The following is a 13,777-nucleotide window of genomic DNA, read 5'->3' as shown; positions in this document are numbered from 1 at the left end:
AATAGACAATGAAAGCAATCCAAATACTAAAGTTAATCACCACGAGTTGCTTAAAAAAAGACTAAAACAAGATATTTCAGCACGCAGCGCTTCGACGACAACTAAATTGAGTTTAGAAATTGAGCATTATTTAGGAGCCGAAACAGCAGACGAAAAAACAAATGTTTTAGAATGGTAGAAAATAATGAAGTTACAGTACCCAATTATATCTGATTATGCACGAAAATACCTATGTATAACAGCAACTTCTGCAACATCAGAGAGAGTTTTTTCAACTGCCGGTAATGTCGTAACCGCCAGAAGAACCACATTGGCCATTGAAAATGTCGAGAAAATTGTTTACATAAAAGAAAACATTAAAAAAATAAAAATTAATTTATAATTGGGTATTTTTAAAAAAATATATATATAAATAATTATCTTTAAAACCATATTTTGTTTTTAATCGAACCGAACCAAACCGAACCGAATTTTGTTTTAAACCGAACCGGAAAAAAACCGAACCGATGGGTTTAAGTTTAAAATTGAATCGAAAAAAACCGAACCGAAAAAAACCTTAACCGCGTGGCCTTACTCATAACACCCTAATCTACCCTATTTATGCAGTGGTGATTCTATGAGGAGGGGGGGGATCATTAGAAAGCAGCTGGCAGAATTGCCTTTGCATGTATGTTTCTTTATACCTGCTCATAATGGAAGCAGCAAATACGACAATTGGTTATATATAATATTTATTTAGATATGAGGTATAAATTTTTAATTTAGATATATAATATAAATTTAATACTCTTATATATATAAATCTTAGATATATAAAATAAAATAAACTTATATTTTGATATATAATAAAATAAAACAAACTTATGCTTTTTAACATTTTTGTGATTTAAGTAAAATGACCTTCCTAGTCATAAACTGGAACGTACATTTGAGTTATTTTATTTTAAATTCGAATGTTAAAGTATCATCTCTTAGCATAATTACTTGTTAATTTTTATTGTGGTATGTGTCTGCTTGAGATTTATCCTAATACATATTAAGCATAAATGTTTGTATGTTTATGACAAATTTAAATTCTAAAATGTTTTACAATGATTGAGCCAACAAAAGACGTTCATCAGATCTGTGTTTCGGTGTCACCATTCCAAAATTTATTGAACCAAAAGAATCTGAAAATATTTTTTGTCCAGTAAGGGGCAATCCATATATTATGTACGCAAAAATCTCCAGACTTGAACCTACCACTTCCCCCCTGTTGCACCTCGTACATTTTTATACCCCCTCCTCCCATGCTTACATATGGTTGGTGGTCTAACCCCCACCCCTTTATCTCCAACTATAGTTACTATTATAATGTATTTAGACAAAATTAATACCGAAAATAATTCTGAAAAATAAAACCCTAAACTTGATGAATTTATAATAGTCTCATTAATATATGTTCATTACAAGTAATACTGAATCTTCGGATTCAGTTTTGCCAACAGTTTATCAGCCACACCTATATCAAACTTATATTCGTAGTGGTTGTGCATTAAAGCTAACTCTGAAAGTCGTTCATGCTCTTGTGTTGCTTTTGTGTACACATGAAAGCGTCAAATTACACTTTCCATTTTTTCACATTCTGCGTAGTAGCTGGAAGAACATTTCCAAGAGCACTAGGAAAACTTGATGATCGATTATTGACATTGGAGCCACATTTTTTCCCACAATTATTTCCTCGTCTTAAATTATGGTAGCTTTTTGTGTCATTTCAGATAGCTCTACTAAGGTTTTCTGACCGACTACAACGTAATTGTTTCTGATGATTTAAATTTATCTTTTAATTCAACTAACAAATGGTCGATGGAGGAACTTTAATACTCTTCAATCGTTTTAAAAGATTCAACGAGTTTTGGCCATTTTGTACACATGGCTTTGATGGTTTTATATTTAATTTTTTGTAGTTATAGTATAATAGTTCGTATAATATACCAAAACACTAGAACCAATTTTTTTTTAAGTAAATTAATCTTGAAATTTTTTTTTCAAAAATGAATTTAATGAAATAAACAATTTTTTTACCATAGTAAATACTATGAGCAAACTTCAAAATCTTTTCAATAAACGGCCTGTAGATCTTGAAAAATCACAACTATTGAAAAAAAACTGAATGGAAATAGTAAATCAAATGATATCTATAATCATTATTTTTTCGTACGACTCTTCGTAAAGTTATCATTTTGTTCGAAAACAAGGTGAAATTGTCAATTAGAAAGATTCAATGTGACAGTTTCTGATGAAAGGCTTTAAGGTGGTATCCTGGCATTATTTTTATTTTCTTATATTTTACTCATAATAAATATCTTTGACGAATTACTAGTATATTAGATGAAAATCTAAAACGTATTGCAAAAAGGTTTTTAGTTTGAAAAAAAATAATTGCTAACTCAGCAATAAAAATAGAAAAAGTTAAAAAAAAAAAGAAATTTTGTATAATGCCAGAATACTAGTGTAACTTAAGCTTGAACAAACAATATTAAAAAAAAATTTAAACAATCTAAAATGGCAGACTTGATAGTAAAAAAAAACTATTTTTAGCGATAAAACACTCAGCTGATAGGGTAATTGCAGGTTAAGTTATTTTTTTATTGTTTTTTTTTTTTTATGTTCAGGCACTAAAAACTTTAATAATGAACATATCCTGAAAATTTGAAGCTAAAATAATAATTTTTTATTGAGATATTATTTTCCTACAGCTACTCATAAAATAAAAAAAAGAAACTGAGAAAAATCAATATTAATATTAAAAATCATTTACAGATCATGTACTCAGATCAATCATTAAAAATCACCAACACAAAAATCTTTTGCAGTATTATTTTTAAAAAAAGATATTTACTATTGAATTCTACAAGGTTCAATTGTTAAATAACATATTTTCAAATTTTCCATTTTTCACCAAAATAATGCCAGGACATCACCTTAAAGATAAACGCAATTCGGCAACTTACCCCTACTGCCAACTAGCCCTGGTTATCTTACCAAGCAGAGGTATACATTGTTTTTCGCAATAAATACCAGCTCTGGTAAAAAAAGTTTCAGAACGCGTGTTTGCATTAAATTCGATCAGCAGGTTCTTTACTTTGCCGAGTGTTAATCCAGACTTTCAAGTGTTGATTGAATGATAAATTATTAATATAAACAATGTTTGTGATAAACTCTGTTTTTGTAATAATCTAATTTTTCTTTGAGCTTCTTCCAATTATTAAAGGGTTTTTTAACAAAAAACCCTTATCATTTCTTTCTATTAATAAGAAAGCACATGGCCGCAATCAAGGTCGGCGCAAGTAGATGTCAAGGTAAAGGGGGGGGAGAGCTTTATTCATATTGACCAATTGAATGCACTTTAACTTTTATGCAAAACAAGTTTTTAGCTCAGAAATAAATGTAAAAAGATAGCAAAATATCTCCCGCACGGGGAATCGAACCCCGGCCGCCTGGGTGAAAACCAGAAATCCTAGCCACTAGACCATGCGGGACTTGGAAAGATAGATAAAAATTCAAAACAAATCTTTATCTAAAAGTTCAAATTATTCTTTAAAAGGACGACTGAATAAGCGCGAATTTCAAAAATGCGAACTGGCAAAAGCGCACCAAAAGAATTTGCAAACATTGACATGATTTGCAAAAATTTGGGATAAGTGCGAATCGGCATAAATGCAAACTAGCATAAGTGAGCCGAAAGAATTTGTTAACATTGGCATAAGTACGAATCGGAAAAACATTTTATTATGGAAAATCACACACGTGTAACGTAATAACACGAATTACGGAAAATCGCATACGCTGTGCTTTAGTTTATAATGGAAAATTACTTATTTGCATTCTTTTTACTATTTTACTTTTATTTTCTATAGTGATAACCATCAAAAACACTCTCATTCATAAAAACAACGTACACACGCCAGTGGTGGATCCAGGCCATCCAGTGAGGGGGAGGCGACTTTTAGTTAATATGATTTGTGGACAGGCAAGCTCACAAATTTTACTAAACTTCATATCATTTTTAAACAGTCTGCCTATTATATCTAATGGGTCGGAGGCAGTGGCGGATTAAGGTTTAGTGTACACTTTGAAAGTAGGGCCGGCGCGAGTAGGTTTCTAGTGGGAGGGAGTGTTATGTCGGGTTTTTACCAAAAACGTTTTTAACACATAAAAACAAATCTAAATTGCTCCATAAAGTTGAAATCAGTTAACTTATAATTTTTTGTTTTTCTCCTTTAAAAAGAAAGTCGTTAACCGTTTGCAAAGTCATTGTAGTTTTATGAACATCTGTCACAGTACAGCCTCAGTAGTTTTGATACACCGAACTATGTTTAAAATGCATCGATTGTGTACATTATGATTATAAGAGATATTTTCTTAAAACAAAACGTCTCCTTTTTATTTTCTGTCATAAATGCGGACAAATAAAGCAGATATGTTAACGATGGTTTGTTATTACCTAGTTTTCTATTTCCGTTAAAAATAAACGTAGAACTTATATTTTAGAGGGGCGCTTATTTTAGTTGACCAGCTTACTAAGTGCGAGGGGCAGCTTGCCCTCCACGCCCTATGCTAAATCCGCCACATACTAATTAACAGTTAGTTTTTTTTTGGTCGGAGGGCCCCTCCCCCTCCTTCCTCCCCCACTCCACCTCCAAAAAATAGCTAACTGTTATTTAGGCCCCAAAGTCTTCAAAAACCTTGCATGCTATTATATAACAATGAAAAAACAAAAACTAACAATTTAAAAGTTATATAAACTATAATAAAAAGAATAATATATTATAATTATATAATTTTGAACACAATAATAATATCATAATTAAAAACAAAAAATAAGTTTTTCTACCACAAAAATTTGGAGATAGAACCTTATTATTCTGATCTGAAACGGAAAAAACACAAAAAACTAACAGTTCTATTTGGGTTAATAAGGTATACTTCATTTTTGGTGCGGCCGTGGCGCAGTGGTTAGAGCGCTTGCTTTAGAAGCAGGAATTGAGGTTCGAAACTAGCTCTAGACATATTTTCGCGTCACGGTAAGGAAGGAGGCGTGAACTTCCTGGTTGCACCTCCGCGGTGCTCTGTGACAAGACCGTTAGGTCTTCTTGGGGCACCTAAATAACAAATTTAGAAAAAAAAAATCTACCGATATGCTACTTCAGTGTTGATAAACGGCGTAAATATTCTCGCCTCCACTTTTCTTCCGCAGCAGACAGCGGCTGCCTCACAATTAATTTTTAGCGGCAAAATTTTATTTATTCCGCCTCTAGTGGTTTCCGTCTTTCTATTGGTGGCCGCAGTCAGAGTTTCTTTTTGGAGACAAAATGTTTTGGAAGCCGACGCCAATAGAGAGGTGGAAGCCAATGGTGGAAGAAGAAATTTTGGAGGTAAAAACATTTAGAAGCCGCGTCGAATAGCTCTCAACTGGCTGCGGCCGCCAAATTGGAGGCGGAAATATTTGCCTCCTGCCGGCGGATGTAATGAAAAATTATTGCACATTAGTCTTTAAGTTAGCGAGCAATTAAAATATTAACTGAGAACAAATGTTAAATATTTGACATCAAAGTTTTGTTTTATATGATTTATTGACTATTTAAAAAAATTTTTGAAAAAAAAATTATAATTTTGTCAGAGCGGTTTTTTTTTAGGACTATCAAATAAAATTTTAAATTTTAAACGTTTTAAACTTTTAATCGCTCAAAACTTGTGTAAAAGTAGATAAGTCTATATTTTTAAACGTTTTAAAAGTATCGAATAAAATATAAATAATATTTATAAAAGTATATATATATATTGGCATTTAAAGTTTATAAATTTTATTATTTTTTTTGTTGTAATTTAACAAAACTATTAGCGTAATACAGCGTGGTTGCAAATTTTTTATAAACATTAGCAGATATTTTTTCAACAACTTTTACAATATCCAATTATTAAAAATAAGTATTTAACATGATAGCAAATGATAAAATAGATAGCATGTCGACTTTCTAAAAAACTTTGACCAAAATCAGTCAATTTAATAACTTACTATAATTTTTTTTTTTTTTTTTTTTTTTTTTGTCAAAAAGATTTATTAGCCAATGGCATAGAAGTAAAATTTCTAACTTTTAACTTTTGTTTTGAATAATAAAACTACTAATTTATTCTACTTAATTTATTTGTTTAAAAAAAATTAAACTTTTTTAAATACTCAAAACTTTTGTAAATAGTCATATAAAATAAAACTTGATGTCTAATATTTAACATTTGTTTCTAGTTAATTATTAATTATTTTTTATTACATCCGCCGGCGAGAGGCAAATATTCCCGCCTCCAATTTGGCGACCGCAGCCAGTTAGAGGGCAAAATCCATTGGAGGCGGCCTCCAAATGATTCTACATCCACAATTTTTTCTTGAGGTGGCAACCAATGGCTTCAGCCTTCCTAATGCCTCCAAAACATTTTGCCTCCAAAGAATAACTCTGGCTGCGGCCGCCAATAGAAGGTCAAAAGCTACTTGAGGCGGAAGAAAGAACATTTTGCCGCTAGAAATTGAATGGGAGGCCGCCGTCAACAGCTTCCGCCTCCCTAAAAAGTCGGCCTTTTGGAAGTAAGTTACTTTGCCGCCGGGCGGCATTGTCAACTCTGTGCTATTTTATCTTATACTAATTTATATTACCTAATAAATAATGTGCATTCTAAGCAATAAATTTAACAAACTTGATCTTTTAATTTAACGAATTTCACAAATTTTTACTTTCAATTTTAAAAATTTAAGAGATTTTAACAAATTTTGTTTAATTCTATTAACAGTACAAAAGGGAGATAGAACCCTATTATTCTAACGTCACGAATTGATAATGTAGTAAGATCTTTATACAGTGGCATTCATAAATTTAGACGCACTTATATTTGAGAATAAAATTTCTTAGTTTTTTAACGATAAAACAATAACGAAAAAAGATTTCGGTTTAGTTTTTTTTTTCTATTTATTAGATAAATACATACAGAATACAAAATTTAAAAAAAATTTACAAAAAAATTACAAATAATAAGTAATAATTAGGTACAACTAAAGTAATAATTAGGTACAAAAAAAATTATTCATAAATTTAGACGCACAATACATTAGGAGGCGTAATTTATGAACCAATCAATATTTTGTGTATCCGCTTTTTGCTTTAATACAACTAAGAACTTTTCTAGGCATAGACTCAACAAGATTTTTACGCATCGCTTCTGGGACCCTATACCAGGTCTCCTTAAGGACGTCCTTCAGCTGGCCAAGTGTGGAAATTTGAACCTTTGCCAATTCACGGTCAATCCAAGCCCAAATTTTTTCAATCGGGTTCAAATCAGGTAAGTATGGAGGCCACTGTATTGTCTTGATATTATTATCGTTGAACAACTCCTTTGTAAAATATGCAGTATGTGCAGTAGCGTCATCTTGTTTAACTTTCCATGGTTTATCATTGAGCATAAGCAGGTCAATTGATGGAATTAGGTTGTTTTCCAGTACTTCTACGTATATTTTGGAGTTGATTCTTTTGGCGTATGTTTGGCACATACCAACACCTTTGTAATTAAAGCATGATCAGATTCCTATCGAGCCTCCTCCACTTTGTACAGTCGGTCTAATGTACCTGGCGTAATACTTTTCGTGAGCCATTCTTTTGACTGTTACGTTAGATTTGCGATTGATAAGCTCAAAGTTACTCTCATCACTCCACATCATGTTTTTCCATTGTTCTATTGTCCAATACCTTCTTTCACGACACCATTTTAGTCTCCTTTGTTTATAATATGGACGCAGGAGCGGTTTCTTCAAAGCAGAGTAGACTCCAATCTTGTATTTGATAAGTATTCGGCGGACTGTGCTTTGAGAAATAAATGTATTTCGCGTTGTATTGAATTCTGTGGTCAATTCTTTGTAACTAATTCTTGGATTAGCTCTGACAGCTCTAAAAAGGGCACTATCGTCCTTTCTGGTGGTTGACAAGGGTCAACCTGGCCTCGTTTTCTCACTGACACCACCAGTGTAAAGAAAGTTTTGCTTTGTTGTCCAAATGCATTTCTCAGAAACTCCAATTAACTTGGCGATTTCTCTATTACTTTTGGTTCCTTCTTTGATGTGAGCAATAATTTGCCATCGTTCACCTTGAGTGATACGTCTTTTGACCATTTTTCGCGTCTTTTTAGTGCAAAACTAACATAACTTTTGTTTATTTATTAAATAATGATTAACTAATTCCAGGTAAGTCATATTTATATAAAATTTTTTGACAAAATCAATTAATTTAGGCCTATTAATGAGAAATATGGGCAAAAAACTATTAATTAACTATCAATTAAAAATAAAATCAAGCTTATCAATTAACCTTTTTGTGTTAATCGGTATAGAATGAGTAATAAACAATTAAGGTACTTGTAAAAAATTAAGGTACTTGTAAAAAATTAAGGTACTGTAAAAAAAATTTAGGTACTTTAGAGTTTCACTTGCTCTATTAAATTATATATCAAACATAGCGGTAGCCCTTTTGTTTTATTTTTATTTAAGTATTTTCTTACTTATAAGAAGAAAAAACGTGAGTGCGTCTTAATTTATGAAAACCACTATATAATGAGGTCTTGTTAATTGGTAGCGGGTCGTTAAAACGAAAAATTTTAAAGCGTAAAGATGTTAAAACGAATTTTTTCTTTATTATTATTTTTTTCAACAATGCAGCCTGGTTTTCAAAACGTTGCATTAAATTAATTTTTTATTAACAATTTAAATTAATAATTTATTAATAATTTAGTATAATTCGTTGTGCTACTTCAAATATATTCAAATATATATTAAGCTCATTTTTTCAAAAGTTTGTATCTAAGTTTTAAAATGCTAATAGAAAGCGGTGAATTTTTCGCTATACATTTTTCGCTTTAACGACCCTGAACCTATCCAGGACATGCGTCTCCTATAATTTTTGATTACAAAGTATATTAAAGTATATTAAATTAAAGTATATTTAAAATAAAGATTATGATGAATGGATTTATTTTAAATATAAAATTACTTTAGAAAATTCTGTTTATCAAGCAACTAAAGTAATAATAAAAAGTATATTGTTTGTTTAAAGTTCAAAAAATTAATTATAATATTTTGTTTAATTATTTCACAAGGTGATATGTCCCGCATGGTCTAGTGGCTAGGATTTCTGGTTTTCACCCAGGCGGCCGGGGTTCGATTCCCCGTGCGGGAGGATTTTTAGACTTTTAAATATTTTTTATAAATGTTTGTTGAATTTTTAAATGTTTTTTAATGAAAGAAGTTTTCAGTTTAAAATGTCTTTTAGTATAATAAACTATATTTTGAAAATTTGTTCAATGAGTGACATATTCTCATGGGTGTAGACAGTGGGGGCTTGGGGTATGGGGTCTTTAGCCCCCACCACCCTACTCCCTTATTGTTTTTGTTGCGCTTCTAATTTTTAAACAATTACAAAAAATTTATATAAACTTCGGTTTATAAATTTGATAAAAAATTGAAAAAAATAAAAATGCCGCAAAAAGTAATACCGATTCTACGCTCTGTTTTTTATATACACTCAAACCTCTTTTTGTACGGTAGATAGGGACCGCACAAAAGAAAACGCATTTTAAAAAAATCACAAAACTTCAGGAGTACCTATAAAAATAGTTTTCGAAACAATATTAAAAACATTTTATTTTATGCGGTTAGATACGGACCGCATAAAAAAATTTGATTTAGATAAAACACATACGAGTATTTTTATATATTTTATTCACATACGTATTTATTTTATACATACAAAACTTATCAAAATGTATAACAATTATCCTTTGTAGTCTGACAATGTAACGCAATTTGTGGTTGCATGTTCATAACAGTAACTATATAATGACGTATGTACATTCATATTACACGTTTTAATCGTTGAGATTGAAATTATTGCGCGTTCAAAAATTAAATTAAATGAGATCGCACATAAAAAATCGCAACAAAAACAAAACGCTCAATTAAAGTATCGCATAAAAAAGGACCGTATAAAAAGAGGTTTGAGTGTATATAAAAAAAAACTTGTTGCATAGAAATCATTAAAACGGTGGGGAAGGGGGGATGCATACCCCCATCCGCATGGATCCGTCACTGATAGAATTCATTAAAACATTGTATTGAACTAGTTCAATACAACTTGTGTTTATGTAGGTCGATTTTTTTAAATTAATTTGGATTTTCCTTTTTATTTTATTTTTTGTGTTCTAATTTATTTCAAATCGCATTTAAACTTAAAATAGTCTTTCAAGAATTTAATTTTTGAAGTTATCTATTATTTAGAGATGTGCCGGAACCAGTTTACGCCGAGTCCCCGATTCTGGGTTCCCGGGTTTGCCGAGTATGCCGGGTTCGCCGAGTCCCCGGGTACCCAGCACCACGTCCATTTTTATTTTTTTACCAAGCTTTTATTCCAAAAATTGCAGTAAAAGTTTTATTCCAAATATTGCAATAAAAGTTTTTGAAATTTCATGCGCTGAATTGTTTTCACAAAATAACGCTAATTTGTGCTAATTAATTTTGCTTAAATATATAAAGTTTCTTTTTGAGAAATAACTATATTTACAGTCAAGGTCACAAATTTTTGTGAGGTACGATACTTAATTGCTGCTGAAATGGTTTTAATTTTGCACATGCTATTGGCGAATGATTAAAATGTGTTGTTATTCCTTTTCATAAAGTTAAAATTTCTTCGATGGATTTTTGGCTACATATAGACTCTATGTTATAGAGTCATGAATACATACCTGAAAAGTATGAATAAAGCATGGAATTGATGACATGCTATGGTTTTAATTCTTTTTCTGGTAGGCACCGTGAAAGGTATTGGTAAAAAGCACACCTGTGGCGTAGCGAGGGTCATTATCTCCTGGGCCAAAATAAAAAAAAGGCAGCTTTTTATAGTAAAAATCAATTCTTTTATGACAAAACATTTTTATAATAAAACAAGTTTTTTGGTACCCCTTCAATTGTTTGCGCCTGGGGCAAAAACAAAATTTGCCCCCCGATTCTTACGCTACTGTAGCACATTGCATGAGTTCTTGGCTAGTTTTCATCAACAATAAAGGTAGCATAACAGTTCTGAAGATCTTAAAGATTTATTTACCAAGCTTTTATTCTGATAACTTTTTGTTCCGTCTGTATTCAGTCATTTTGTTAAACTCCTGCGCCGAGTTCGTTTCGGAAAATTTAACAATGGCAATGTTTTTTATCATAGTAAAAATTATATCAATTTGTTAGAGATTAAAAAAAAAGTTCACATAAAATGTATTTAGATAGTTATAAGCAATGTAAAATTGTATTAATTTCTAAAGCATACTATTGTTTTTAATAGACGCGTTTCTAGCTCACCTGGACCTCTTGCAATCAGAAATAACTCTTACTCTATAAAGGTAATATAAAGTTGCTTTACGTCTAAATGAAAGCGATTTAATTTAGATTGTTGCTGCTACATATAATCCGTTTAGTTTTACTTCTGGCCTTTACGTTAGCGAAAACAAGTCAACAACATGTTTTTCTACTGGTGGTTTCGAAAGCAAGTTTTGTGCAAATAAACGGAAACAAGTATGTTTAAGATACTTAATATATATTTTATACTTTAGACTTTATTATATATAAAATATGTTAGATTTAGTTATCATTTAATTTTAATACGTACTTCAGTACTAATGCTGAAGTTAAAGTACTAACGTACTGCAACTAGGCCCAAAATTCCTCGACAAAATTCATCGGTAGTTTTGCAAATTTCATTTAAATTAGCAGCCGTTAAGGCGCTTGCTTTGAAATCAAGAAACCCAAGGTTCAATGCCAGCTCTGGCCGTATTTGTGACATTAGTATAGAGGCATGAAACTCCTAGTTAATACTATTCGGTGGTGCTCTGTGACGTAAGGCTGTGACGTAGTTTTCGTGACGTAAGAACGTAATTTTTCCTGACGTCTTAAAGCACTTTGTTGACTTCTTAAAGCACTTTGTTGACCAATAAGAAAAAAATTATTCGAGAATAAAAATTAAAAAATTGTTGATTTTTAATTATTTTTTTTTTAAAGTAAAACATAATTAATTTTAATTTTCTTTTTAGTTTTACATCACGCCACATCCATATCTTTTATTCATCTCATTATCATTCCTTTTTTGTCTTCTTGTACCTTATGTTATCTCATCTTGGGTGACAGGAATAATGTCGAAAAATGAATTTCGGAATAATGTCGAATTTATTAAAAAGGCCTAATGTCACAAAAAAAAAGGAATAGTGTCGCAAAAGATTTAATGAATAGTTTTGAAAACAAAAAAAAGGAATAGTGTCGCAAATATTCAAAGGAATAATGTCGCTAACAGTAAAATCGGAATAGTGTCGAAAACGAAAAAAAGGAATAGTGTCGCAAAAAAAAAAGGAATAATGTCGCAAATAGTAAAACCGGAATATTGTCGCAAGTAGTAAAAACGGAATAATGTTGCAAATAGTAAAATCGGAATAGTGTCGCAATTAGTAAAAACAGAATAGTGTCGCAAACAGTAATTACTATTCCTTAGATTCATTTGCGACACTACTCTTTTTTTACTATTTTCGACACTATTCCGTTTTCACTTTTTGCAACACTATTCCTTTTTTATGTTTTCGACACTATTCCTTAGATTCATTTGCGACACTATTTCGTTGTTGTTTTTTTTCGACGCTATTCCTTAAATTCATTTGCGACACTATTCCGTTTTTTTGTTTTCGACACTATTCATTAAACTCCTTTGCGACATTATTCATTTTTCTATTTTCGATACTATTCATTAAATTCATTTGCGACATTATTCCTTATTCTGTTATTCGACAATCAATCTTGCGACAATTTGTGACACTATTCCTTTTTCACATTTTCGACAATCAAATTTGCGACTATCAAAATTTTGTGACACTAATCCGCCACACCCTCATCTTCCACTACGTTACTTCCTTTAACACGTTTACCTTTGTAATTATTTTATTACGTGGGCATTTACTATTAAGAAATTATTTCTCTCTTTAGGAATTGGATAAACCAGAGATTATAAGCAATGTTAAAAAGTTAGTACCAAGTTTTAGCTATCAATCACTTGTTAAAAAGAGCAGATGTGTAGTGAAACCACCAAGCCCCAACAATCGAAGATTTGAAAATAAATGTGTTTTGCAGTCACAGCGAAATTCATCCTTTCCTTCTCAGCTATGAGTTTTTTTGAAATTCGATTTTAATGCGCATTGAAACCGAAACTAATTTTTTTCTTCTATTATTAGTTTTCAAAATACTATTCATTCTTGTTATACTATATATGTTATATTATTCATTTTTTTTATGCATAATATCTTAAGGTATTAAAAAAATTATTACTGCAGTTGTGTATTAACATATGCAGATGTGTCTTAAGAAGTTTCAATCAGACTGGTCAAGCAGACCCAAATTAGGGTTAAATCGGGCAATTAATATAAAATTTTGAGGACCAGAAAATCGATTTTAGCTATTTATTATTTTTCAGGTTTTTAGATTTTAGACGAGGGTGATCTCATGTTCGTCTAAGGTTGTCTAATACTCTTAGTCCAAATATTTTAAGGCTACTATATTTTGAAAAATATTTAGGGCCTAGAGTTTTATATTGAGATAAACATTGTACAGATATTGAACCAATGTTACTTGTTACTAGGTCCTAGTAGGATTAGTGCAATATTTCATAACAATAATTCGCATTGT

General features: G+C 30.9%; 1 protein-coding gene and 2 non-coding genes across 3 annotated transcripts in view; 2 read left to right on the top strand and 1 right to left on the bottom strand.

Annotated features, from left to right (window-relative positions):
- LOC100202984 (meiosis 1 arrest protein) overlaps positions 1–13,356 on the top strand; it is a 78,756-nt gene extending 65,400 nt beyond the window's left edge. Inside the window, exons 13-14 of the mRNA XM_065791239.1 lie at positions 11,504–11,629; positions 13,082–13,356. Coding sequence (XP_065647311.1) covers positions 11,504–11,629; positions 13,082–13,261 — 306 coding nt within the window. The 3' untranslated portion in view covers positions 13,262–13,356. The remainder of the gene's footprint in view (positions 1–11,503; positions 11,630–13,081) is intronic.
- Positions 3,450–3,521, bottom strand: trnae-uuc (transfer RNA glutamic acid (anticodon UUC)). The gene has a single exon. It is a non-coding gene; the product is annotated as a tRNA-Glu (tRNA).
- Positions 9,180–9,251, top strand: trnae-uuc (transfer RNA glutamic acid (anticodon UUC)). Its single transcript has one exon. It is a non-coding gene; the product is annotated as a tRNA-Glu (tRNA).
- Positions 13,357–13,777: the final 421 nt, after the last annotated feature.

Source organism: Hydra vulgaris, chromosome 02 (genome assembly GCF_038396675.1).
Source record: "Hydra vulgaris chromosome 02, alternate assembly HydraT2T_AEP".
NCBI lineage: Eukaryota > Metazoa > Cnidaria > Hydrozoa > Anthoathecata > Hydridae > Hydra > Hydra vulgaris.
This window is presented reverse-complemented; position numbering and strand designations above follow the sequence as displayed.